We start from the raw sequence: 25,322 nt of genomic DNA, 5'->3' as shown, positions 1-25,322 counted from the left end.
CGGGTCTTTGCTTGTGAGAAACGCTATTACGGCTGTACTGAAAACCTTTCCTATGATGTTGTCAAATCTGGGTATTTGTGAGCTAGCTCTGAGGGGTGTACAATTGTTGGATGATGCGGGCGGTGAAGTTGGTGGTATGGGTGTAGTTGGTGTTTCCTCAGTGCGGGAAGAGTCGCAGAATCTAACTCTAATTATGCGTATCTTTGACGGCATATTGATTTTATTTAATGAGGTTGATTTATTTGAAGTCAATTTCTGATGACAAAGAAGGTTTGGTTGTGAGCTGAAATTATGCAACTGATTTTGTGAGGGATTTCGGGCAAAAAGCATTGATTTTTTTGATGCTTGATTTTTGCAACTATGATTGAAATGTCTATTAATTAGCGGGAAATTAGTCTTACATAATTGCGTTTCTCGCCCTGCGGGAGTATTTGCATTCTTTATTTGGGAAGTTTGAATGAATTGGGGACGATTTCGCCTGCGAGTGTAGTGTTAACTGGTATTTGCGACGCTGGGTATGCATATTTAGAATAGTTTGCATTGTAGGTGGTATTTACTAATGGAGTTCGCTTAGCAGGTGACAAGTGAAAAGCACGCCTTTGTAGATGGGTATCAAGTGCTCTAATTGTGTTTATTGAATTTATGACAGGTTCACTTCGTGTAGCAATTTGCGGCGCTAGATTGAATTGAGTTTACTTCTAATGAATTTGCAGAGGTGGAAATTAATTCGAGTGTTGCAACAATGAATTCATCATAGGCAGAGACTTTTTTAGCTTTTTGATTTGAGTGTCGAGAAATGTAATTGACAATGTCCATTTTAGCACCTGGCATGTGTTCAATTGTGAATTGGTAGGGCGATATCTATCTATCCAACGTTTTAAATGACTATCGTATGATTTATTTGAACGGTTTTTTTTATATTGAAAGGAGTGCTCTGTGGTCTGTAATAACTTTAAATTTTTTTCCCATACAAATAGTTTTTTTTTAAAAAATCCATTGACACTGTACCTTTCTTCGCACGAATTTAGAAATCTAGATGTAAAGGCAATGGGTTTCCAACCGTTTACTGTTAGTTGTTCAAGAGCAGCACCAAGCCCGGCACGTTAAGCATTACATTTGAGTCTTGTTTCGTGTTGAGGGTTGTAATGATCATTTTCAGTTGCGTTTGTGATGCAATTCTTTATTTCAAGGAAACAGTTTTCATGAGTATCAGTTCAAACACCTTTATCCGATTTTTTTCACAAGTGACGTAGTGGATGGTTAATTGTTGCACGATTTGGAATGAATTTACTTATGTAATGTACTGAACCAATGAAGGAACGAAGTTTCTTTAATGTTTTCGGTGCTTCAAGGGATAGGATTGTTGATGTTTTACTTTTGATTAGCGAAATTCTTGATTGTGAAGTGTGATATACAAGCCAATCGATTTCTAATTTCTTAAAGTGACATTTGGGGAGGTTAATCCTAAGCTTTTCCTCAGTAAGACTTTTAAGACAATTGAACACATATTGTTTAAGTTTTTCTTCTGATCCTTTGCTGACAATCAGAATATCAGCTATAAATCATAAGGTATTTTTTAATCCTATTAAAGCGTAAGCCATGGCTTTTTTAAATTCTGCAGCTATATCTTTGAGGCCATAGAGCCCAGTTTGAATTCTGTATGTGCCCGTCATATCGCAGCTTATTATATTGAACTTGCATTGATTAGCTGTTTCAGGGTCTAGATTTAATTGACTTTATGCATGCTTGAGATCTGATGTTGAAAAATATGTTGTGCTTTGCGATGCGGGATTACTCATCTGTTGGAATACGGATTCGATTAGCGCATCAATTTTGGGTTTTTGGTATTTATTTTCGTGTATCGCTTTATTAAGCATTTTTGAGTCAAGTGCTAGTTTTATAGATTGGTCTTTTTAACAGTGACGACGATTTGTGAAATAAAGTATTTGTCTGGACAATTTGTGAGTTCGGTTATGTGTTTTTCATCAAGGAGTTTTTTAAGTTCAGAGTTTACTTTATCTTGTAAATTGATAGGTATACGTCTCTTCTTTTGGTGTCGAGGTTAAAAATGTTTATGAAATTCTGATTTTGCTATTTGGTTTTTGATCATCAGATGCGAAATGTTATATCAGGGAAGTGTAGGGCTATCTCTTCTCTGAACGCCTAATGTGGTGAGATATTATTTAGTTGTTTACTTTTGTGAGATGAGGATTGCGTGACCTCAAGTCCCAGTTGATCGAAGAGATCGCGACCGATGAGCTGTTTGAGACCGTCAGCAACGACTGTGAAAGTGGCAGCTCATTTATACCAACCATTGCTAGCAATTGGTGTTTGAATTTTACCCTCAATTTGAATTGGTTAATTTGAAATTGTCCGCAATTGTGTTTTGTTGATTTCGCGTACCCATATTGCATATGGATTACTGCTAACTAATTGCGCCGCGAGTGACTTATTCAAAATATTGCATACAATTCCTGAATCAACAATCAGAGTAGTTGATATATATTCGGTTTTGATGGGCAGTTTTGGAGGTTCGAATTTCTCGGGATCATTGTGTATTGTGGCGACCATATTGTCTTCTCTGTGGAAATTGTTAGTGAGGGACCAATTCGAAGAGCGAGTGCTGTGCGGGTATTGAATTGCAGTGACACTAGCAGGAATGAGGGTCTTATTGTGAGCTTGTATTTGAAGCTGATTTTGCATCGCGGGTTCTATGTTGATAGCCAGCTCAAGAGCTTTCGCCGGTTCAACTGTATGTTTTAAAAGCTTTTTTTTGTATTTCGTGACCGATTAGGTTGGTGATAAAAACGTCTCTGATTTGTGGTTTTTCTTTGTTTTCAAAGGCACAATTTTCCGTTAGTTCCTTATGTTTTGCGTAAAAGTGCACAATTCTTTCTCCCCGAAGCTGTATTGTGATCAGGAAGACGTGCCTGTCAAATGTTATCTTTCGGGGTCTCCACAACAACCCAAAATTCTGCGATAGTGAGAATGTCTATCATTATGTGTGGATTTTTGCTGTTGACAATTCTACGCCTCTCCACACCAATACTAAGATAGAGTAGAGGGACGGTTTATCGATCGGCGAAGGGCGATGGTTTTTATCCCAATATTATTCCAACTTGGATCAGTTTTGACATTTATTTTGCCAATTCATCTTCTGTTGTGCGTTTCGGGAATTAAGTTCCCGTTCCGATTGCTCTCAGGAGCCGATGATCGCTTCTTCTTATATAGGCTGCAGAGGCAACACCGCTCTTTCTAGTTTAAGGCCAAGAAGGGTATCCAATATGATGTACTCCTTGGCGAGTAAAGCTAATTAGTAATGTACCCTCCAATTTTCCCATCGGAGAGGTGGGTCGGGTGTAGGTTTGTCCCCAAGGGCGTCAATTCCCAGGGAGTTTGTCTGTTTGCTGGCTGCGCCATGTACTTTATTGTTTACTGTCCACTTCGCTACCCGAAGACACATTTTGAGTTAATGATGAATATCGCCGGGCGAAATGCTCACTTATTTCTCAGCTTGATTCGAGGAACGAAATCAAAAGATATTCTGACAACTGAATTTGAATTAACAAGACAAGATTATGAAATGAAGTGGTTATCAACAAATTAAAATGGAATTAACAGACATGCCTGATCAAGTTGTGGGAAATGAAATAAATATGAACAAGTAATAATTTGCAAGCGGGAAGCATGAAATATTGTCGGGATAAAGTGGAGATTGAAGGACAAATAAATAAAAACTACATTATAGCATCGTATAAGAGTTACTGTACTAAATTAAGATAACAATTAACGTGTATTACACAGGTATCACAAACCCCCTTGCACTTGAAAACAAAATAGTACAATTAGGACATTTATTAATAGTAGTAACATGTTTATAATATTAATATTTGGTCCCCGGTTAAATATGTAGTAACAATATTTGCACTGGTTTGCGTAACTAGTGATATTTATTAAAATATAGTGTTGAGTTTTTGAGTTTTAAGCAAGTTTCAATCAGATTTTGCTTTCACTTCCGCCTCATAAAGTGTCATGGAAATTGTATAGTCTTTGGGGTTCGGGCCTTTTCAATCAACCAATTACTCGCGGGTCAGGAGGAAATACATTTCCAATGACAGGTGAGACGTTCGTCTCTTCTGGGGCCGGTTCTGCTGTAGATTGAGCTGTTTCCACAACAGATATTTTGGGTGGTTGGAGACTTTCAACATCACCAGCTCTGCTTTGGCGAGTTGGTGGTGCAGTGATCATGGAGTCGGAGTACGTGTCTTCGAAGCCGTATTTAGTTGGGCTTCGTCGATTTTTTGCCGCTGGATCGCTTATCTGCGGTGGTGTTAGAGTCGTAGACGGGAACTTGTTGAAGCCCTGATGTCAGAACATTAGGTGGAGGAATGATCAATTCGATCTGCGGATTGATGTTTGTTGCTTCATTTTGTTTCCTGAGGGCCGAGAAATTGGTAACTTTGCGGATGCTACACGCATCGCGCGTGCAATGTTGGACTTGGAAGATTAAACACCACTGCCGGGATCGCGTCGTTTGTGTTTCACCTTTTTTGTCTACCTTGATTTTGCGGTTAAACCGTTTTACATGCCTTTGAGTTTTCTCGTCCACCAATTTCTCGCTTATTCGTGGCCCCCGACTATCAGCATATACCTTCAGTGGTGTTTTTGGTTTTTGTTGGATCCGAAGTTTCGCAAGGTCACTATTGCGAACCGTGACTTTCTACCCGGTTCCTTGGTAGTTGAGGTCGTGGGGCTCACCTTGATGATATTTGATTCAGGGGCCAGTACTTAAAATATGCGCTCAAGGTTCATCTTGGAGCTCCGTTTGCCTTGTACTTTTCGAGCCAAATTGAGTATTGTACGACTACTGGGGTAACATAGGTGTTAACCTGGATAATATTAAGGGGTAGGTGTTATAACTAAAGAAACAATACCGGATTTAACCACAATTTCCTTACGTTCATTGTTGGTTTAAACATTTTATCTACGCAGAGTAGGTATTTTGCTACCATGTTCGTTATTGAGAAAGTTCTCAAATATAAGTGACTTGTTCTTCACAGCAACCAAAAGATCCTATTTAACAGCCCTCAGTTTACTTCATTCATTGCATTTTACGCGTTGTCGAAACTTGGCATTGATTGATAATGGGGTGGTTGCAAAACAGCGAAACGAGTTAGACAGTGTTATTGTCTTGTTGTAGCGCAATAAGAACAAATAACAAAGGGGATGAGTAATGTTCGTTCGCACATAAGTTTCTAACCTGTCATTCGCCAAGAAAATTCAAAACGTAAAACAATTAATAACTTAAAGAGTACTGTTAAGGCCGAGCTTATTGAATGAATAATTGTCAAGAGCAAGTTAAGCAGCGAAGTTAGCATGACAAGTAAAATTTAATGCTATCGAAGCCCCATTAATTGTTCTCGCTTGTCAACATACCTAATTAATAATATTCTTTATTACGTGATTATTAACCATGAAGTCAAACTCGAACTATGCCACTATCACCAAATGATTATTCAATCGTATTCACAAGAAATCTCTAGTACAAAGAATTAAGCTGAAATGGAGTATTAGTTACCGATTTTGGCATGCCAGTTTCAGCGAATTTTGCGCTATAAATCAGAGCACGGAGCACCATTTGAGGTATCCCGAACCCAGTGTATTAAGAGGATCTGACGACATAGTTATCTTTATCCAATCAACAAATAAGATTTAATATGCAAAACAACTTGACTATTAGTATCAACAAAGCTTGAAAAATTAAAAAAAAACTGTTGAATCATGTTTGTTTTTTCATATTAACCGGACATACTGTGCGGAAAGAAGCTACTTATTATTATGTATTGTTTCGGTAAATCATTTGAGCTATTCTATAGTGTATCTCAACCTTGACTTTGAATAGGGAATTAACTTTGGTATTCTCCTTTGTAGAACAAATTTCCTAAGTAGGTATTGCGGCTGCTCAAGAATCTCAGCGAAACAGAACCTTCACAACCTGGTACTCGAGTAAAACGCCGTCCTAGTTCTTCAATAATTCAAATTGACTTAAAATTGCGTTGAAACAATTAGCTGCTCGGACGTTTAAAGGACTGTAACTTTACGTTTGACTGAAGTTAAAATTATCCTAAGTGATAAAGTGTTCAACCTCTTGTGTTTTTGATGTCATAGTGTTGTTTGGCTTTATGGATGGCTAGAGGTTGCCCTAACCAAAATTTTTGGCCTGTAGTTGCATTGGGTTTCCCTTCCCGGAGAATTGTTTGGCGTGGAGAAATATGGAGTTACTATTGTAAAAATTCTTAGCTTTTATTGTTTTCGAGTTACCAGAAATTTCAAAAGTTTAGAGATTAATTTTCTTTTTTGGTCTGCTCATGCTTCTGTTCGATAGTCGCGCCAACAGTAATAGAACCGATGCGCAACGTACAGAGCCTAGTTTTCTAGTGGTGCTTTGGAAGTCAATTGAGAAAGAAGAAATATTTTTCAAATTATCTAAGAGAAATCAAATCTGAGGTAGAGTTGACTACATCTATTCTCAAGGACCAGTCAACCAGTTCAATTTATTTCTTCTTCGTTTCAAAATTTATATGACAGCGTTCTTCACTACCAATTTTGCTCAAAATTGAATCCTCGTTTATGAAGTTTGCCAATGAATTAAGATTTAGTTTAAAATAAAACATGGAGCCGCACAAACACAATCTACCACGTGTTGTTAACTTTTGGATCAGACTAGGTCTATTCCTTGTTCATAATCATTTCAATTGTTCTTTTTTATTTTTTGCGGTTTTGAGAAACTGACAAAAAACATATAATTTGCGAATCGTTAGTTCTTTGAGGTCCTGAGTTATTTGAATGACTCAAGCGATGGAATTGCTTAATGAGCAGAGTTGAACGAGTAATTTTTGGGACTCATTGTCTATCAAGTAATGTAAATGAAATCTACAGTATAGGGGATAATACAGGTCACAAAAGATACTTTCAAAACGTAATATCCGGACAGATCTGAAACGGTTGAAACTAATTGGATGTTAAAAAGCTTTCCTTGTCTTCGATTGGAAAGTAAGGCAAACTGCTGTACAATCTGATCAATAGAAAGTCAGAGGCACATAAAGATTTTTACAAATCACTTAGATAAATATTTGAACAACTCAATTGAAATGGCAGTGAGGCAAACCGAAAAGTGCGGTTAAAAAAAGATGAAGTGCGAACCCTGTTTGAAGGGATTAAGCAAAGCAAAAGATGACGGCTGAAGCAATTTTAGCGCAATAGTCAGAGAACAGCTTTGTTCAACAGTGAAAAACCAAAATAAAAAATATCAAGCTTTAGGGGAAGAAGTCAACACTAAGCGGAGACTTGGGTACAGAATGATTGAACGTTCAGATCGACCCAACTATCAAGAGGTTGTATATTAAAGGATTGTTTACCCCCTAGAAGAAAAAACCCAACGCAATTGCAAAGTCGATGCCATCTTTTAATATATCAAGCAAACCTTATTGAACGACAGCTACGGAAGGCAACGGAGTGCAAAGCAGATTTGGAGGTTCATAGGTTTCCATTTATATTATATATATATATATATAATATATATATATATATATATATATATATATATAAGCAAACCCATGAAACCAGAAATGAATGCAGACCAAGGCAACGCAAGTAAAGCAATATACAAAAGCGAGACCAACGACAATCAATCAACAGACAAACCAGTTGATCCAAGATTACAAAATTGAGCCGCGGTGGAACAATAGGCTACGGAAAATATTTCTGAAACATGTTCAGCAAAATGTAGCGGTGAAGAAGGGATGAAGAAACAATATCTGATGTCAAAATTCTAGAGAATGTTGCAACTTGGACAGGGACCGTTTGAACGAAGGAAAAGAGAATATGGCTTACAATTGAAGGAATTCGAAGTTTAGCATCAACTACCGGAAGAATAGCGTGAACTGGAGCGCAGAGTGAGAAGATTGGCATTGTAGAATGATGATTCCAATTCTCAATCAAACAATGCAATCGAAAAAGCACCCTTCAAATGGAATCGAAAGAAAAGTGTATCAGAATGAAACAATAGAAATATCAACTTCTAAACTCTATGAGCTCTCTTCGATGCAACCTTGAACTGAACAGGCATAGTCAATTCTCATGACAATTCACGCAATCTTTCGTCGAGCGTTGAAGACCGGGACAGTTCCTCAAGAGCTTGTTTGCAGTACACCGTTGAATTATTGAATTTTCAGTTTGCATTAACCAACTGAAGGTGATGTTGAACAACTTCAACGGGAACCCTTTACCTCTGTAGGGGCAATTTGGAAGACGTCACACCATGGATTCGCAGCAGGAGAGTCTTCAAAAGGCAAGGTAAGTAAAGTCTCCCAATTCTACTGGTCTGACCAATTACTGTTTTTGTTTTTTTGAGAACGTGCTCAATGAGTACTGACAAATTCATGATCTGTACATGTCAATGTAAAACATTTTTGCGATTTCTCAACGAGAATTGATGGTTCTATGTTCATGTTTAAAATGATGACTGGCCAGATCTGATTGTCTGAAGAAAAACGATCGAGGCTGGCATTTGTGCATGAAGGATTTATAGCGTTCAAAGGAGAGTGGAAGGAAGAAGACCGAAGAAACACGAATAGATAAAAACGCTCCTTTAAAGTATTGAACTTCAGTCCGACTTCGATTGTTAAATAATTGAAGTAGGAGGGAAACGAGAAAACAATCGTTGTCAGGTTGATGATGGTTTTCATAGAATAGGGAACACTCCGGAGGGAACAAAGCTTATGTTACGTACGTTTGTCCAAAAGTGCTTTCAATCGAGGAGTCTTCAGACCTGTCAAAATTGTTGAGCAATACAAACTAGGACTAAGGTAAAGCAAATCAGCAATCAATTGAGTTTTCTCCCAAGCGAGAGATTCAATTTGATGACAATTAGCCCAAACTTTTGTTGTGATGCTTATGAACTACAGCGCCCATTGGTCTACAATATTGGAAGAAGAAGTGGACCTTTCGCCGTTCTAACAGTATTAGTATGGGTATTCATTGGTAGCCGTGACTGGAGTAAGGATTCAAAAAATTAGTCTTTTCCCTTAAATAGAAGTTGTGAAAGTTGCTGAGAATGTCCAAACATGGTGGGATACAGAAACCTATGCCTCCAAAATCAATATTGTCAGTCAGCAGAGGAGGAACGGTAGTTAAAGGTGCTCGAGAGTATGATTAAGTTTACAAGAGAGAAATAAAACGTGGGATTGCTTTTGAGTGAACCAGAGCCAAAACTTCCAGACAGCAACAGCTAAGCCTTTTGTCCTCACCCATTGGAGCAGAGATTCTAAAAGAACTAAAACCTGAAAAATTTGTGTTGATTGATACCAATGATGAAAATAGATTCCGAAAGCTACTGGACGAATCCAAGGTTAAAGGCACTCTTCGCAAGTAAAGGTAGTTGCAACACCATTTAGTGCCATACCCAAACAAGTAAAACAATTAGACTTCTTAGCCAATAATGAGCCAGTCTTTGAGCAAGTGGAAGCCATCGAACAGAATAGAAGTTGCGTGTGGTTTCTATGGCGTCCAAAGACTAACAAGCCTCAATTATGCAATTATCACTCTTGTTTTTGGAGCTAAGACCTCTCGAGCATGTGCGATGCGTTTTCTCAAGCGACTGCGACTCAATATGGAAGAAACGTATACAATTTCAGTAACAGCAGTGAAGAACATTTTCTACATTGGCGATTTAGCAATCACCAGAAGCGACATTTGATGTCTTCTGGTCGAGGAAGATGAAGTATTGATCATCGACGCACATCTGGGTAGTCTTGCCAGACTAGACAAGGCAAGTGAAGCCTCGCGATTCATCTCGTCTGATCAATTTCTATTTTTGTTTCTAATTTTCCGATCGTGCTCAAAAAGTGAAGAGGAATTGGTGATCTGCAATCAAGTTCCGCAATTTATATCAGTGGATGAGAGTCTCCCAGTTTCTCAGAAAGTGTGTTTCTATGTTGATGATGAAGATGAAGACTGGCTAACAAGAATGGCATTCGTGCCTGAAGATTTTCCAGCTTTCAGAGGAGAACGAAGGAAAGAATACCAAAAAATCACGAATAGAGACACTCGATTTTGAAAGACATCAGACTTCAGTGCAATTTCGAACAAGAAAAATGGAAGGAAACTGAAAACTGGCTGATGGCTACCATAAGTTTGGAGTTATTTATTAGGCGTGAGATATAAATTGAGGTACCAAGAAGCACAACCATTTAAACTACAAAATTTGAATGCATGAACAATTGAAAGTATGCACGGGTGCAGCAACTATCAACTAGAGCTACGAAGTTACGTGATTTATTCGGATAGTTCCCGACTCAATTCAAAGGTGGTTGCATAAGACTTATGATCTCCTCAATAGTGGATCAATTGTTTCATTCAATGATCAAAGTGTGCAAGAGAAGTTCAGAGTTCAAGACACTGATAATATTCTCACCAAAGCTGGCATTCATGGGGGAATACCACGAAGGATCTAAGGACGAAAATAGTTCCTCTCAAATGAAAGGGACTGCATTCAAAAGTGGGATTAATTGAAGCTTTGCCTTTAGCCGTTCTAACGGAATTAGGGTGGGTAGTCACCGGACCCACAAAAGCCAAAGGAGGGCAAACTGTTTGCATTTTGCCTACACAGCAGATGTGAAAATGGACGACAATATCCAAACTGTTGGGACATAGAAAATTTTGACCCCAGAATCAACGACGTTAGTAACTCAAGGAAGGAACGGCGGTCTCCAAAAGAAGTGGGTCGAAGCGGTTCGAAGTGGGAATGCTGCGGGGCGAATCAGAGTCAAACCCTCCAAACAACTATAGACCAGCGTTGGGTTTCCTTTACTCATTGGAGCGATGATTCTGAAGAAATCCAAATCTGAAAAATTTCTTTCGACAGTTAAAAGATACATGTGGAGAAAGGATTAAAAAATATACTGGCCAAATTGAACGGGAATTTGAGGAAAACCATTGCTATTTGCCAAAAAACCAATATTTGCTAAATTCAAACAAGCCAGGCAGAGTACAACGTGTTTGAAGTACTACATGGGTTGGTTACACTGACAATCCGTTTTCGCGAAGGTTCAATAGCTCATACAGCCGATATCGATCCGATTTTACTGTTCTTGAACGGTATAGAAGTTGCGGTGTCTATGGTTTCCAAGGACTAACGAGTCTGTTCGAATATACAAATAGATTTCCTGTATAAAGGGCTAAAATGTCACCAAATTCTACAATTTTTGATCTCAAGCAGTTGGGACTAGATAATGAAGAAAATGATCCAATTGCAGCAAATCTAAAACAGAATAACTTCTACATGAACAATTTTATCAAATCCGTAGAAACACAGAAGAAGCAGTCAAATTCTAGTGATCGAAACAAAAGACAGCAACACGAAGCAGATCGAAACTGAATTGAATTCAATATTTAGAGGTCTTCAATATTGGGACTAAAAAAGACTGGCTGCTTTTATTGACGCTAATTTCAAAGTGTACATATGTCCGAACCGAGAGGTTAAAACAAAACCAATCACACAGGATATTTTTTTGTTTTCTAAGCACCATATACAACTGTCGAGGGCATCCAATTCCCCAAAAAACCTATCTTTGACTGGCTTGTCAGGAGAATTTTTAGACGTCTCATTTTCTCGGAGACGTCTAGTGTTGGTCGTTTTTCTATCATAGCAACGAATATACAAGAGCACTCTGGCTACTGGAGGTTTCCCGTTGAAGTTGTTCAACATCACCTTTAGTTGGTTAATGCGAACTGAAAATCCACTGGTGTATTGTAAACTAGCCGTCGAAGAACTGTCCCGGTCTTTAACGCTCTACAAAAAAATTGCGTGAATTGTCATGGGAAGTGGCTATGCCTGTTCAGTTCAGCGGTTGCTTCGAAGCGTGCTCATAGAGTTAAAAGGCTGACATTTCTACGAGGTCATTCTGATAGACCTCTCTTTCGAGTCCAGTTGAAAGGGGCTTTGTCGAGTGCACTGTTTGATTGAGAGTTGGAATCATCATTCTACAATGCCAATTTTCTCACTCTGCGCTCCAGTTCACGCTATTCTTCGGGTAGTTGAAGCTAAATTTCGAATTCATTCAGTTGTATCCCATATTTGACCCTCCTTCGTTCAAACAGTCCCTGTTCGAGGCGCAAAGTTGTCTAAAAACTTGATAGCAATACTGTTTCTTCATACCTTCTTCATCGCTATATTTTGCCTAGCATGATTCAGAAACACTTTTTGTAGCTTAGACTTCTCTAGCCTTTTTTCTCTAGCCTATTTTCCACTGTGGCTTGGTTTTTGTAATCTTGGATCAACTGGTTTGTCCGTTGGTTGGTTGTCGTTGCCCTCGCTTTTGTTTATTGCTTGACTTGGGCTGCCTTGCTCTGCATTGCTGTTTGCACGAGTTTGCTTATATATGGAAATCTTTGAACCTCCAAATCTGCTTTGCGCTCCGTTGCGTACTTTAGATGTTGTTCAGTAAGGTTGGCCGGGTAGATTGAAAGATTACATCAAAGTTGCACTTGACTTGGGTTTCTTCTTCTAGGTGTGATCAATCCGTTGATAGAGAACCGCTTATATAGTTGGGTGGATCTCAATATTCAATCTTTCTGTACCCAAGTCTTCTTTTAGTGTTGACTTCTTCCGCTAAAGCTTGATAGTTTTTATCTTGGTTGTTCAATGTTTAACCTTTTAAGTAGAATATGACACAGGATATTTACTGTTTGTCACCAGTATCTTCAGTATTTGACCTGATCGGGTTGTTTGCTCCGTTCACTTTTCATAGACGACTCCTGAAAAATTTTTCGAGGAAGAATGAGCATCGTTGGGACAATGATGTCGAGTCTGGTGAGGAAGCAAAGATTTGAATTGAAAAGAACAGTTTCCAATATTAGCTGAACATGCATCTTTAGAGGATACCTCAACGGAGTTAAGGAGAGAACTGATCTTCATGTGTGAGCTAATACTTCTGAAAAGACGTTGTGTGCAATGGTCTACCTGAAATACCAACCAAGAGACATCTTTCAACACCACCTTTGGATTTACAAACTGCCCTCATAGCAGTCATTGTAAAAGATATTCAACGAACTTGAACTAAATGTAAACAGTTGTTGTTGTTTGTTAGACTCAGCTAATGTATTGCAGTGGATGCACACCTTTTATCGTAAATAACAAGCGTTTGTAGTCAATTAAGTAGCGGATATTGGACACAACTGATGTTTACAGTTGAGACACGTCAATGATATCAACAACCTACTGGACATTTACAAGAGAGCAATCAACATTGAGGAACACAATAGAAGGAAATGGCTCATTGGGCAGGCGTGGTTGAAGGCAACTGGGAGTAATTGACCTGACAAAGTGAAGCTAGTCATTGCCCCAGATGAAGAGAACTTACACAGATCAGTCTTCATAATACAGACTGAAAAAACAATTTTTGTTATTGGGAACAATTTTGTAACTTCAAACAGGCTAGTAAATACAATGGAGCACAATGAGCATTGAGCGAATAAGACCTACAAAAATTTATAGTACGTTGAAAAGAGAGAAATAGCGAAGGCAACGTTTTCAAGTTATCACATCAGGAATAGTTTACTGATGAATTGAAATTGCTCAGAGCTGAAAACTTAAATTCGAGGAGACAGAAAGATTTAACTGTTCTCATTCTTTTGTGCAGGAAAAGGTTACCCGGACCAAGGCACCCAATTTTGCAACACTTGTGACATCATGGAGTTGAGTTTCTCTTCCGAAACAATCACCAGGACATTTGACATGAAAACAAACGTCCCAAGATCAATTGCCACGGGAAGTGGCTATGCCTGTTTAGTTCAGGTCATTCTGATACACTTCTCTTTCGAGTCCAGTTGAAGGGTGCCTTGTCGAGTAAACTGTTTGATTGAGAGTTGGAATCATCATTCTACAATGCCAATCTTCTCACTCTGCGCTCCAGTTCACGCTATTCTTCCTGTAGTTGATGCTAAAATTCGAGTTCCTTCAATTGTATCCCAAATTCTGCACTCCTTTGTTCATACGGTCCCTGTTCGAGTCACAGAATTGTCTAAAATTTTGATATCAAACATTGTTTCTTCATCCGTTTTTCGCCGCTACAGTTTGCCTAGCATGTTTCAGAAATGTTTTTCGTTGCTTAGGCTTCTCTAGCCTACTTTCTCTAGCCTATTTTCCGCTATGGCTCCGTTTTGTAATCTCGGATCAACTGGTTTGTCCGTTGTTTGGTTGTCGTTGCTCTCGTTTTTGTTTATTGCTTGATTTGGGCTGCCTTGCTCTGCATTGCTGTTTGCATGGGTTTGCTTATATATGGAAAACAATGAACCTCCAAATCTGCTTTGCACTCCATTGCATACTTTAGATGTTGTTCAGTAAGGTTTGCTGGGTAGATTGAAAGATTACTTCAACGTTTCATCTGACTTGGTTTTTTTTCTAGGGGTGAGCAATCCGTTGATAGAGAACCACTTAGATAGTTGAGTCGATCTGAATATATAATCATTCTGTACCCAAGTCTTCTTTTAGTGTTGACTTCTTCCGCTAAAGCTTGATAGTTCTTATCTTGGTTGTTCAATGTTTAACCTCTTAAGTAAAATATGACACAGGATATTTACTGTTTGTCACCAGTATTTTCAGTATTTGACCTGATCGGGTGGTTTGCTCCGTTCACTTTTCATAGACGACTCCTGAAAAATATTTCGAGGAAGAATGAGCATCGTTGGGACAATGATGTCGAGTCTGGTGAGGAAGCAAAGATTTGAATTGAAAAGAACAATTTCCAATTTTAGCTGAACATGCATCATTAGAGGATACTTCAATGGAGTTAAGGAGAGAACTGATCTTCATGTGTGAGCTAATACTTCTGAAAAGACGTTGTGTGCAATGGTCTACTTGAAATACCAACCAAGAGACATCTTTCAACACCACCTTTGGATTTACAAACTGCCCTTATAGCAGTCATTGTAAAAGATATTCAAAGAACTTGAACTAAATGTAAACAGTGGCTGTTGTTTGTTAGACTCAGCTAATGTTTTGCAGTGGATGCACACCTTTTATCGTAAACAACAAGCGTTTGTAGACAATTAAGTAGCGCATATTGGACACAACTGATGTTTACAGTGGAGACACGTCAATGGTATCAACAACCTACTAGATATTTACAAGAGAGCAATCAACATTTAGGAAAACAATAGAAGAAAATGGCTCACTGGGTAAGCCTGGTTGGAGGCAACTGAAAGTAATTGGCCAGACAAAGTGAAGCTAGTCATTGCCCCAGATGAAGAGAACTTACACAGATCAGTCTTCCTAATACAGGCTGAAGAAATGGATGCTGTTATTGGGAACAATTTTGTAACTTCAAACAGGCTAGTGAATACAATGGAGCACAGTGAGCATTGAGCGAATAAAACCTACAAAAAATTATAGTTTGTTGAAAAGAGAGAAAAAGTGAAGGCAGCGTCTTCAAGTTATTACATCAAAAATAGTTTGTTGATGAATTGAAATTAAATTCGAGGAAACAGCAAGATTTAACTATTCTCATCTTTTTGCCAAGAAAAGGGGTTATCCGGACCAAGGCACCCAATTTTGCTAGATTGTTGACACCATGTTGTTGAGTTTTTCTTGTGAAACAAACACGAGGACATTCGACATGAAAACACTGAGCATGTAAGAAACGTTAATACGTTGATCATAAGAAAATGTGGATTCTGGGCAGAAGAAACGTCCTAAGATCAATAAAGAACAGGTGTGTCAGCTTCAGAATGAGCAGAATTTAAGCGATAGCACCTGCTAAGGGATAGTTGCCAGATGATATATGCTTCAATATTCTTTACAAAAGTGAAAATTGCACTCCTTTGGCAAATTTCTTGTGGAGCTTGGGGGATGAAACGAAAAGCGGCAATGTTGTTTGTTTACGTGTCTAGCTGAGAGAGCGGTTTATGTTGAAGCAGTACTCAAGTTAAACACAGATTGTTCCCCCAAGGCAATAATTTTTATTGCACGAAGAGGCAAGCCAGCTGCATTGATCGGCGACAATTATACACTTTTTTGGTGCTGAACAAGAGTTTGCTAAGTATGTTGTGACCTGAAACAAAAAAAGCATAGAAAAATCTCATTCAACATGAATTATGGATCCCATCGAAGTTCAGCCCACCTATGGTAGCTCACTTCGCAGGAGTCTATGAACAGCAATATATGCGGTATTGGGGAGCCGGTCAGTCACTGGAGCGTTTTTTCAACTATAATGTGTATTGTTGAGCAAAAGTTGAGAACAAAATTGTTGTTTCTAGTCAGTTCAGATGTTAATGACATTGAAGCACTTACTCCCAATCACTTTTTGCTTGGCGACAAGAAATTTTGCTTACCCTATCTATAATAGGCAGGGGGATTTGTCGATCACCGAAATCTCTTTTGACGGTTTTAAGATTTTACGGACTTCAATGAATAAATTTGAAACGTTGAATAATTGTAATAACTTGTTATCTGTGACAAGCGAAAACCCTGAAAAATGCGTTCTCGTTTACTTGATTTAAGATAGCGACAAGCGAGGATAAAATAATGTGGGTTGAGTTACTATTGACAAGTCTGATTGTGTGATTCGATCAGCAAAAATCGGAACAGATGATGGAGTATACAGGCGACAAATGATCAAGCTCGCGCCGTACCATCAAACGGAAACGATGTTTTCTTGATGGAAAACAGGGACAGCGATGTAAAGCTCGGACTAATTAAATGAATAACCTTTCATGGGCAAATTAAAAATTAAGTTAGAATAGCACGACAACTAAAAACTATTACTATATTTTACCGAAGCCCCATTGATTGTTCATGCTGGTCAAAATACTAACTTACTTTTAGTACGTGATTATCATACAGAAGTCAACCTGAAGCTCGAACTGCGCTACTATCACCAACTGTTGAAAGCCTTACCTCGTATACACATTTTACGAAAAGTTCTCTAGTACAAGGAGTTAAGCTGAAACGGAGTATGAGAAACCGGATTTGTTATGCCATTTCAGTGAACTTTGAGATATTTATAATTCAGAGATATCGAGCACCGTATGAATGATCTTGAGCCCCATGTATTCAGAGAACCTTGCATAGTTATTTTTACCCGATCAGCACGTAAAAATCAAATTTATATTTTCTTGATTAGCAGTATAATTAGAGCTTGAAAAATTACCAAAAATCAGTTGAAACTCGTTAATTTCGTCTTATTAAACTGAAAAACTTTGCGTTTTGAAGCACTCCTTTTTTGAGCGGTAAGCTTTTTGTTACTATGTCTTGTATGTTTAAATCTTGTACAGTAAGTGATTGTACAGTCAGAGTGACTTTGAATAGAGAAAACGCATTTTTATTCTTAGAATCTTCAATAATAGAGTTATTTCACTTTGAAGGTTTTACTCATGTATTAAGATTTGGTATAAAAAAGAACCACACAGTCTACCAGGTGTTGTTTATTATTAGATCAGACAGTGGGTCTAACCAAACGTTCATAATCCTGCGACCTATTATCTCATTTGCGGTTTCGTAGGTGGTGTTGGCAAAGGACTTATAATTTGCGACTTGAAGTTTTTTGAAGTTTTGATTTATTTAATTAACTCATGCGAAGCAACTTGTTATTCAGGAAAGCTGAACAGTTGTTATTGGGACTAATTGAGTATCAAATATTGCAAATGTATTCTATAGCGGATACTACAGTTAACAAATTTTGACCGCAAAAATGTAATATCCGTACAGGTTTGAAACTGCTGTAACAGGTGGCGCGGTGTAAAGCCGTTCCCAGTGAATCTCAAAATATTCTGTTATTTTTTCGTATTTCGGAAAACAAAAAGGCAAAAACTTGCATGAGAAATTTTTAAACTCGTAAATATGAACTTGTGACAGTGTCAAACAAATTTTTGAGTGTGCGTACCTAGTGTTCAGTACTCAAAAAAGAAGCAGTTAATCTTAAAATAACATTTAAAAACATTTCGTCTTGAACAACCTATATCTTTATGTCACGTCTGTTATGATACTCTTTTCATTAAAAAAGGGGAACTCAATTTGCGCATTTATATGTTCTCATCCAAATCAACACAATCGTTAATAAAGTTTATCACAAAATTTTATTGAAATTTGACGTGCTGTTTGGAACAAAGAAAGTAAAAGTGATAAAGAAGGAAAAAATCATTGAAATAGCTATTGAAATTGCAGTTGAGGGACACTTGGTTTTACCGAGTTCATGATCTCAACTTTATTGTAAGGAAAAACGTAAAACTGTAAACGTATAGAGCCGGTTATTTACTGAGTGCTGATAAATCCGATTATCGGAGCCCAAAAAAGTGTTATGAGTTCTTCAAAGATATAAATTTTTCATCTCTTATCAAAAGATAGCGAGGATGAAGTCAGCGACCCAAGACAGGTATTGGCCAGACCGACTTGGGTCGTGGACAGGGGGTCCGGCACAACCGCCCCCAATGGCCTCGAAAAATTTGGGTCGCGCCTTCCGTCTGGCCAATGGCAATTTTGGTCTGTTCAGTCTGGTCAATACCCATATTTCGGTCTGTTCGGTCTGGCCAATATCCTTATTTCGGTCTGTTCCGTCTGGCCGATACCCATATTTCGGTCTGTTCCGTCTGGCCAAAACCCATTTTTTTGTCTGTTCGGTCAGGCCAATACCCTTATTTCGGTCTGTTCGGTCTTGCCAATACCCATATATTGGTCTGTTCGGTCTGACCAAAGGACAGGTTTCAGTCTGTTCGGTCTGGCCAATACCCTTGTCTTTATATAAATATGAAATAAAGGCACCTCAAAAGAAACAATATAAATGCAGAAATGATAATAATTTTAAGCTTCATTATGACATCACAAATCATTTACCTACCTCGCCATGAAGGCTATGATGTTTTGTATGTTTGACAAAAACGACACTCGTCAAAATTTAGTGAAATCGTCCAAAATGTCCCATGGTCTGGAAAACGGTCTGGCCAAAAGTCTGTTCGGTTTGGTCAATGGTATGGACAAGGATCTGGCCGTTGGTCTGGACAACGGTCGGGCATAGGGTCTGTTCGGTCTGGCCCAGGTTCTGCACAACGGTCTGGCTGATGTTCTGGACAACGTTCTGGCCATAGTTCTGTTCGGTCTGGCCAATGGTCTGGAGAAAGTCTGTTCAGTCTGGCCAATGGTGGTCAAAGTCTGCTTGGTCTGGCCAAGGGTGGCCAAGGTATGTTCAGTCTGGCCAATACCTATCTTTGGGTATGGTTGGTCTGGCCAATGCCTGTCTTGGGTCGCGGACTTCATCCTGGGTATCAATGGGACAAAAGGTGCTACACAAAAAAGTTTGGCTGGTATTAAGTTACTGAACACCAAATAAATTTGGAGGATTGGAATTAAAAAAGCCAGCGGAACTAAACTTGCAAGATTAATTTCAAAGTAAAATGAGAAATTTGTTGAGGCTTTTTAGATCAAAGCAATACAATGTATTTTTTAAAATTTTGGTTTGCCAATAGGTTTTTAAACTTCGTTCTTGCCCGCATTGAAAGAAATGGCAAAAATTTGTAATCCTTTCTGTGGATTTTTGTTTTTAAATCCCCTTTGTGAGACGAAATTCCGATTACTCGAGTCAATTTACTCGATTTTGTAAATTCCTAAAATTTTAACGATCATATATTTACGGTGAGCGTTGTAAGCGGAGGTTGAAATTGGTGACAGTGGGTGCATTTATTTCAAATTTGATTTGTTATATTTTTCACTATCTATCACTATGCCTATTTTTGTGCCAGTGTTGAAAACAGTGATAAGATTTTGTCACTGTTGTTTTCGTTATAGATAACTCAGTTCCACGCGTCAGCGTTGTCCACGGTTGCAGTATCTATGAAGTAAAATGGTGTTAACTATACCGATATGAAAGAATGTCAAAGTGATGAATAAATTCAGAGACACCCCTCCCAATACTAATTGTTGATTAAGAAGACAATTATCATTATGAATTATTCGTGCCACAGCTGATAAAACAATTGTCTTTGAATTGGGTCTACAATATTTACTAATGAAACTCGGGAGATCAAGTTCTAGGCTACTCAAACGCTCAAAATCGTGGAAATGGGTTACGTTCATCCGTGAAAACAGTGATAAAATTCATGCATTTTCCACAATTTCATGTCACTTATGTCCACGATTTGAGTAACAAATTTCATCGTTATAAATGGTTGTTGTCTTTTTGTCTTACGAAAGCCTGATCATGAACGCACGAAAGTCTGGTGAACGCACAAAAGTCTGGTGAACGCACAAAAATCTGGACATGAACGCACGAAAGTCTGGTGAACGCACAAAAGTCTTGTGAACGCACAAAAGTCTGGTGAACGCACAAAAGTCTGGTGAACGCACGAAAGTCTGGACTTGAACGCACGAAAGTCTGGTGAACGCACAAAAGTCTGGTGAACGCACAAAAGTCTTGTGAACGCACAAAAGTCTGGACATGAACGCACAAAAGTCTGGTGAACGCACAAAAGTCTGGACTTGAACGCACGAAAGTCTGGACATGAACGCACAAAAGTCTGGTGAACGCACGAAAGTCTGGACATGAACGCACGAAAGTCTGATCATGAACGCACGAAAGTCTGGTGAACGCACAAAAGTCTGGTGAACGCACAAAAGTCTGGACATAGGCACTTTCCGTCTGGGACGGTCTTGATATACCGACTTTCCGTCTGGGACCTCAACCTGGGGTGAGTTTCTCTATCCCTGAACTTCTCCGATGGCGCATTTGAATGACATCTGTGATCAAACATAACCTACAATCTAAAAATAATCTCGACATACTTCATTTTCAGAAAATTTTTTTCACAGAAAAATTAATTCGAATTTCCTCTTACCTAAATATCTATGAATTATGAGGTAGGTATTGGATGAGGCAATTTGATGCTTTTTTTAGCATAGTATCAAAGGCAAAATTAAGTTATTGGTAAAAAATGCTGCCTGTCTATTTCGCGACAATATGCTATATGATGAAAATTTGGCTATATCAATCAAGTTAAGTAAGGTAAATCAGTAAAAGTTATCTTTAGCTTTCTTTACATATAGTGGTTTCTCAGTGGCTAAATTGTGTGTCAGCAATCAATTAACTGAGCTGAATGCCCTTATCTGCAATGTCCCACGATTTTTTTTTACTGCATCGCGGTTTTTGCTTCAAGCATGATTTGAAAGTTATAAATAAACTCAAAAATATTGCAGTAAGGAAAATAGGTTTGGATTCCTATTGGCGCATAAATTCTTGAAAAATATAAAAATGGTAACATGACTCTACGTGGACAGGGTTTGTTCAACAATTGGGTCACGAACACGTTCCCCTCCCATCGGACAATGCTCACTGGATTGTACGAGGAGTCCCATGGTATAACAGGGAACAAGTTTTACGCCAAGGAGTACAAAGACGTCTTCACCAAAAGCAACCGAGATATAAAGTAGGCAGGCAATCCACATACCGTTTTATCAACTAATCTGGGAACAATTTAGATCTATAGATTCATCTCGCCCGGAGGTATCTTATTGAAGGTGCAAAATATGTGCCCTACATATAATTGAATGTCAAACAGGCGTCCAGCAAGGAGATTAATTATTTTTATAAATATGAAATAACATTGCTGATGTCCAGTCAAAAGTTGAGGTCATTTTTCAGCGTGATAACATTTCCGTACTTATTACTCTCAAAACAAAGTACTAATCCAGTTTAGCAGTTTTTGACCAAAGCCGAAGAACAGTTTTTGTTGGCTCTGTTGAAAAATCTGCAAAAATCACCAAAATTCAGAAATGTATCAGAGTTGTAAAGCTTATTAAGCATGAGAAGATCAATTTGGACAAGACCAAAGCTGATTGACGGTACACTGTAAAACTACCTGGCGTGAAATCACACGATTTTTTCTCATGTGACAAAAAATCAGACAATTTTTGGTGTGAAAAAGCGTCTCGTGTGATTATAACATTTGGACGCTGAAAACTTGATTATTTCGTAATTATGATACTTTAAAATCAAGTTAGATTTATCGTTTTTTCTTTTAGTACGAAGGGAGTACCTCAAAGTTTACAAGCCAGCGATAGAAGGAAGTGGGAAAGCTGTATAGGTAACCAGAGCCAAACCTGCCGAACAACTCGGAAGATTCCAAAGGGACCCAAAACTGAAAAGTTGGTATCAACAGTCAACAGATACAGAAATTGAAAGGGGATTCGTGAGAAAATGGGCGAATCCGAAGTGAAAAGCATCTTCAGGAAGGAATGGTATTCGCCACATCACACTGTGATAAACCCGCAGAAGCCTGGCAATGGCAGAGTTTTCAATGCTGCATCAAAATATAAAGAAGTATGCCTACACGACGAGCTACTAGCAGGACCCGACCTACTAAATGGATTGATTGGAACGATGTCCACATTTAGCGAAATACTAATGGCCCTAACAGCGGCTACCGAATCAATGTTTCTTCAAGTACAAGATCCGAGCGCGTTTAGAAGTTAATTGAGGTTTCTATGGCGTGTGTGAACCAACGAACCTGTTCGTGTACAGGAATATCACGTACTTGGAGCTAACAGCTCCCCAACTTGTGGAAATTATGCTCTCAAGCGACTGGGACTGTACAATGAAAAAATGTATCCAATTGCGGCAAAGACAATATAAAAAAACTTCTACAATGACGATATCATCAAATCAGTGGCGACAACCGAAGAGGTCTTCATTCAATTGAGGTCGTCAATCAGTTGCAACTTCTTCCCTCTCAACAAGGATTTGAGCTCAAGAAATTGATAAGCAAAAACAATGAGATGGCCGAAAAATTGAGCCCAACGCGGAGGGATTTTCAGTGCATGGACTACAATGGACTACAATGGTTTCTGACAATAGTCCTTAGGTGTGCAGAGGTTCCAATAAAGAAGTTGACAATGCCGTGACCCAGAGGAAGATTCGGTCACTGCTATTGTCAGTATTGGAGCCGATCGGTTTGTTTGCTCCGTTCATTGTTCACATGAGACGACTTCTGAAAGGCATCTGGGCTAAGAATGGACAACACCGTGACTTAAAAGTGGAGCCTGGCGAGGAAGCCGAATTCTTGAGATGGAAAGATCAACTTCCAACTGTAGCTGAAGCAAGAATCGATAGAAGGTACTTCAATACAGCGAGTTACAAAACAACCTTGAGGGACAAAACTGAATGTATTCTCGGATGCTCCTCAAGACACGATGTGTGCAGTAGCCTATCTACATTTTCATCCAAGAGAGTACTCACTCGACGTAGCATTTGTTATTGGAAAATTCGGAGTAACCCCGATGATACATCTCTCAATACCCCATTTGGAACTATAAGCAGTGGTGGTGGCAGTGAGGTTGAAAGAACAGATAGTCAAGTAACATGAAATGAAGATAATTGGTTGCAGTCTTTGGCTCGACTCAACTGCAGTACTGCAGTGGATACACAGCTCCCAATGTAAGCAGCAAGTAATTGTGGCAAATCAAGTAGCTGAAATACTGGATACAACCGATGTTTCACAGTGGAAACATGCGAGCAGTATCAACAACGCAGCGGACATTGGCACGAGAGCAATCAACATTGAGGAACTCGGGAGATGTGAGTTGCTCACTGTGCCGGCCTGGTTAAAGCGACCACAAAGTGAATAGCCAGAACAAGTGAACCTAGTCTCTGCTTCAGATGAAGAGAATATACGTGTTTCAGTCTTCACAGCACAGTCTGAAGAAAAGAAGGCTGTTAATCAGCGGGAACAATTCAGTATCTTCAACAGGCTAATGAACGCAGAGGTATATGTGAAGCGAGCATTGGGAACACATAAAGCAGCAACGCTAGAACTAACCGTTGAACAAGGAGAAAAAGCAAAAGCAACTATGTTCAAGCTACCACGGCAAGAGCAGTATGGCGAAGGGATGAAATCTCTCAACGCTGAAAACGTAATTCCAAAAAGCAGCAAAATATTTCATTTCTCACTTCTTCTTAATGAGGGCGAACTTATTATGGCCAAACTCAGAATAGGCAAAAGTCAATGGCACTTCAATATATAACCATCCAATTTTGCTACATTGGAAACATCATGCGACTGAAATTTTCTTGCGAAACTAACGCAAGTACAATCGACATGAAGGCACTGAGCATGTAAGGAATATTGGGTATACGAAACGCCTGGCGATTGATTGAGAACAAGTGTGTAAACTGCAGGAAATCCAGAGCACAAACGATAACACCGGTAATAGCAGGTTAAACCCAAAAAAATATTTCTTGCTTCAACAGCTTTTAAAAATGTTAGAGTGTACTACTTAGGCATGAAGACTGGGAGAAGGAGAGAATGAATGAAAATCTATGGTGTTGTAATTTCACATGTCTAACAGTGAGAGCGGTGTATATAGCGGAATGGTCAGCGACATTGGAACAAAATCTGCTGGAGCTGAAAGAGAAATTGCAGAGTACGTTGCGGCATGCAACACAGAAGGGATGGGAAACATTTGATTCAAGGAGGGATAGGATGGAAGATCAACCCAACCGCGGCAACTCACTTTGGAGGAGTATGGAACGATCGGTCAGAAGTTGCAAGAAAGCATTGTACGTAATGTTGGGGAACATTTCAGTCACCGAGGATTTTCTATCAACTACGATATGTATTGTGGAGTAAACTGTGACGGCAAGAACATTGACTCCAGTCAGTTCAGACGTTAATGGCCTAGAAGCATCGATTTCAAATCACATCTTGCTTGGATACAAGAACATTTGTTTAGCCTACCTATCATGCGCCGAGGCTAAACAATGCTTACCATGCTTAGCCTACCTACCTACCATGGCAGGTTAAACCCAAAAAAGATTTCTTGCTTCAACAGCCTTTAAAAATGTTAGAGTCTACTACTTAGGCCCTTTCATTGTGAAGACTGGGACAAGGAGAGAAGGAATGAAAAGCTATGGTGTTGTATTTTCACATGTCTAACATTGAGAGCGGTGTATATAGCGGAATGATCAGCGACATTGGAACAAAATCTGCTGGAGTTGAAAGAGAAAATGCAGAGTATGTTGCGGCATGCAACACAGAAAGAATGGGAAAACATTTGAAAATTGAGGGATGGGATGGAAGTTCAACCCAACCGCAGCACCTCACTTTGGAGGAGTATGGGAACGATTGGTCAGAAGTTGCAAGAAAGCATTGTACGTAGTGTTGGGGAACATTTCAGTCACCGAGGATATTCTATCTACTACGATGTGTATTGTGGAACAAACTTTGACTGCAAGACCCTTGACTCCAGTCAGTTCAGACGTTAATGACTTAGAAGCATTGATCCC

General features: G+C 38.9%; 1 protein-coding gene across 1 annotated transcript in view; it reads left to right on the top strand.

The window, feature by feature from the left end:
* LOC142336639 (uncharacterized) overlaps nt 1-25,322 on the top strand; it is a 93,440-nt gene that overhangs the window by 36,485 nt on the left and 31,633 nt on the right. The window contains exon 3 of the mRNA XM_075385548.1: nt 21,321-21,468. Within this exon, the coding sequence (XP_075241663.1) occupies nt 21,321-21,468 (148 nt within the window). The remainder of the gene's footprint in view (nt 1-21,320; nt 21,469-25,322) is intronic.

The sequence above is a fragment of the Convolutriloba macropyga genome, chromosome 3 (genome assembly GCF_964194025.1).
Source record: "Convolutriloba macropyga chromosome 3, txConMacr16.3, whole genome shotgun sequence".
NCBI lineage: Eukaryota > Metazoa > Xenacoelomorpha > Acoela > Convolutidae > Convolutriloba > Convolutriloba macropyga.
The sequence above is the reverse complement of the archived record's forward strand: the minus strand, read 5'-3'. Positions and strand labels throughout refer to the sequence as shown.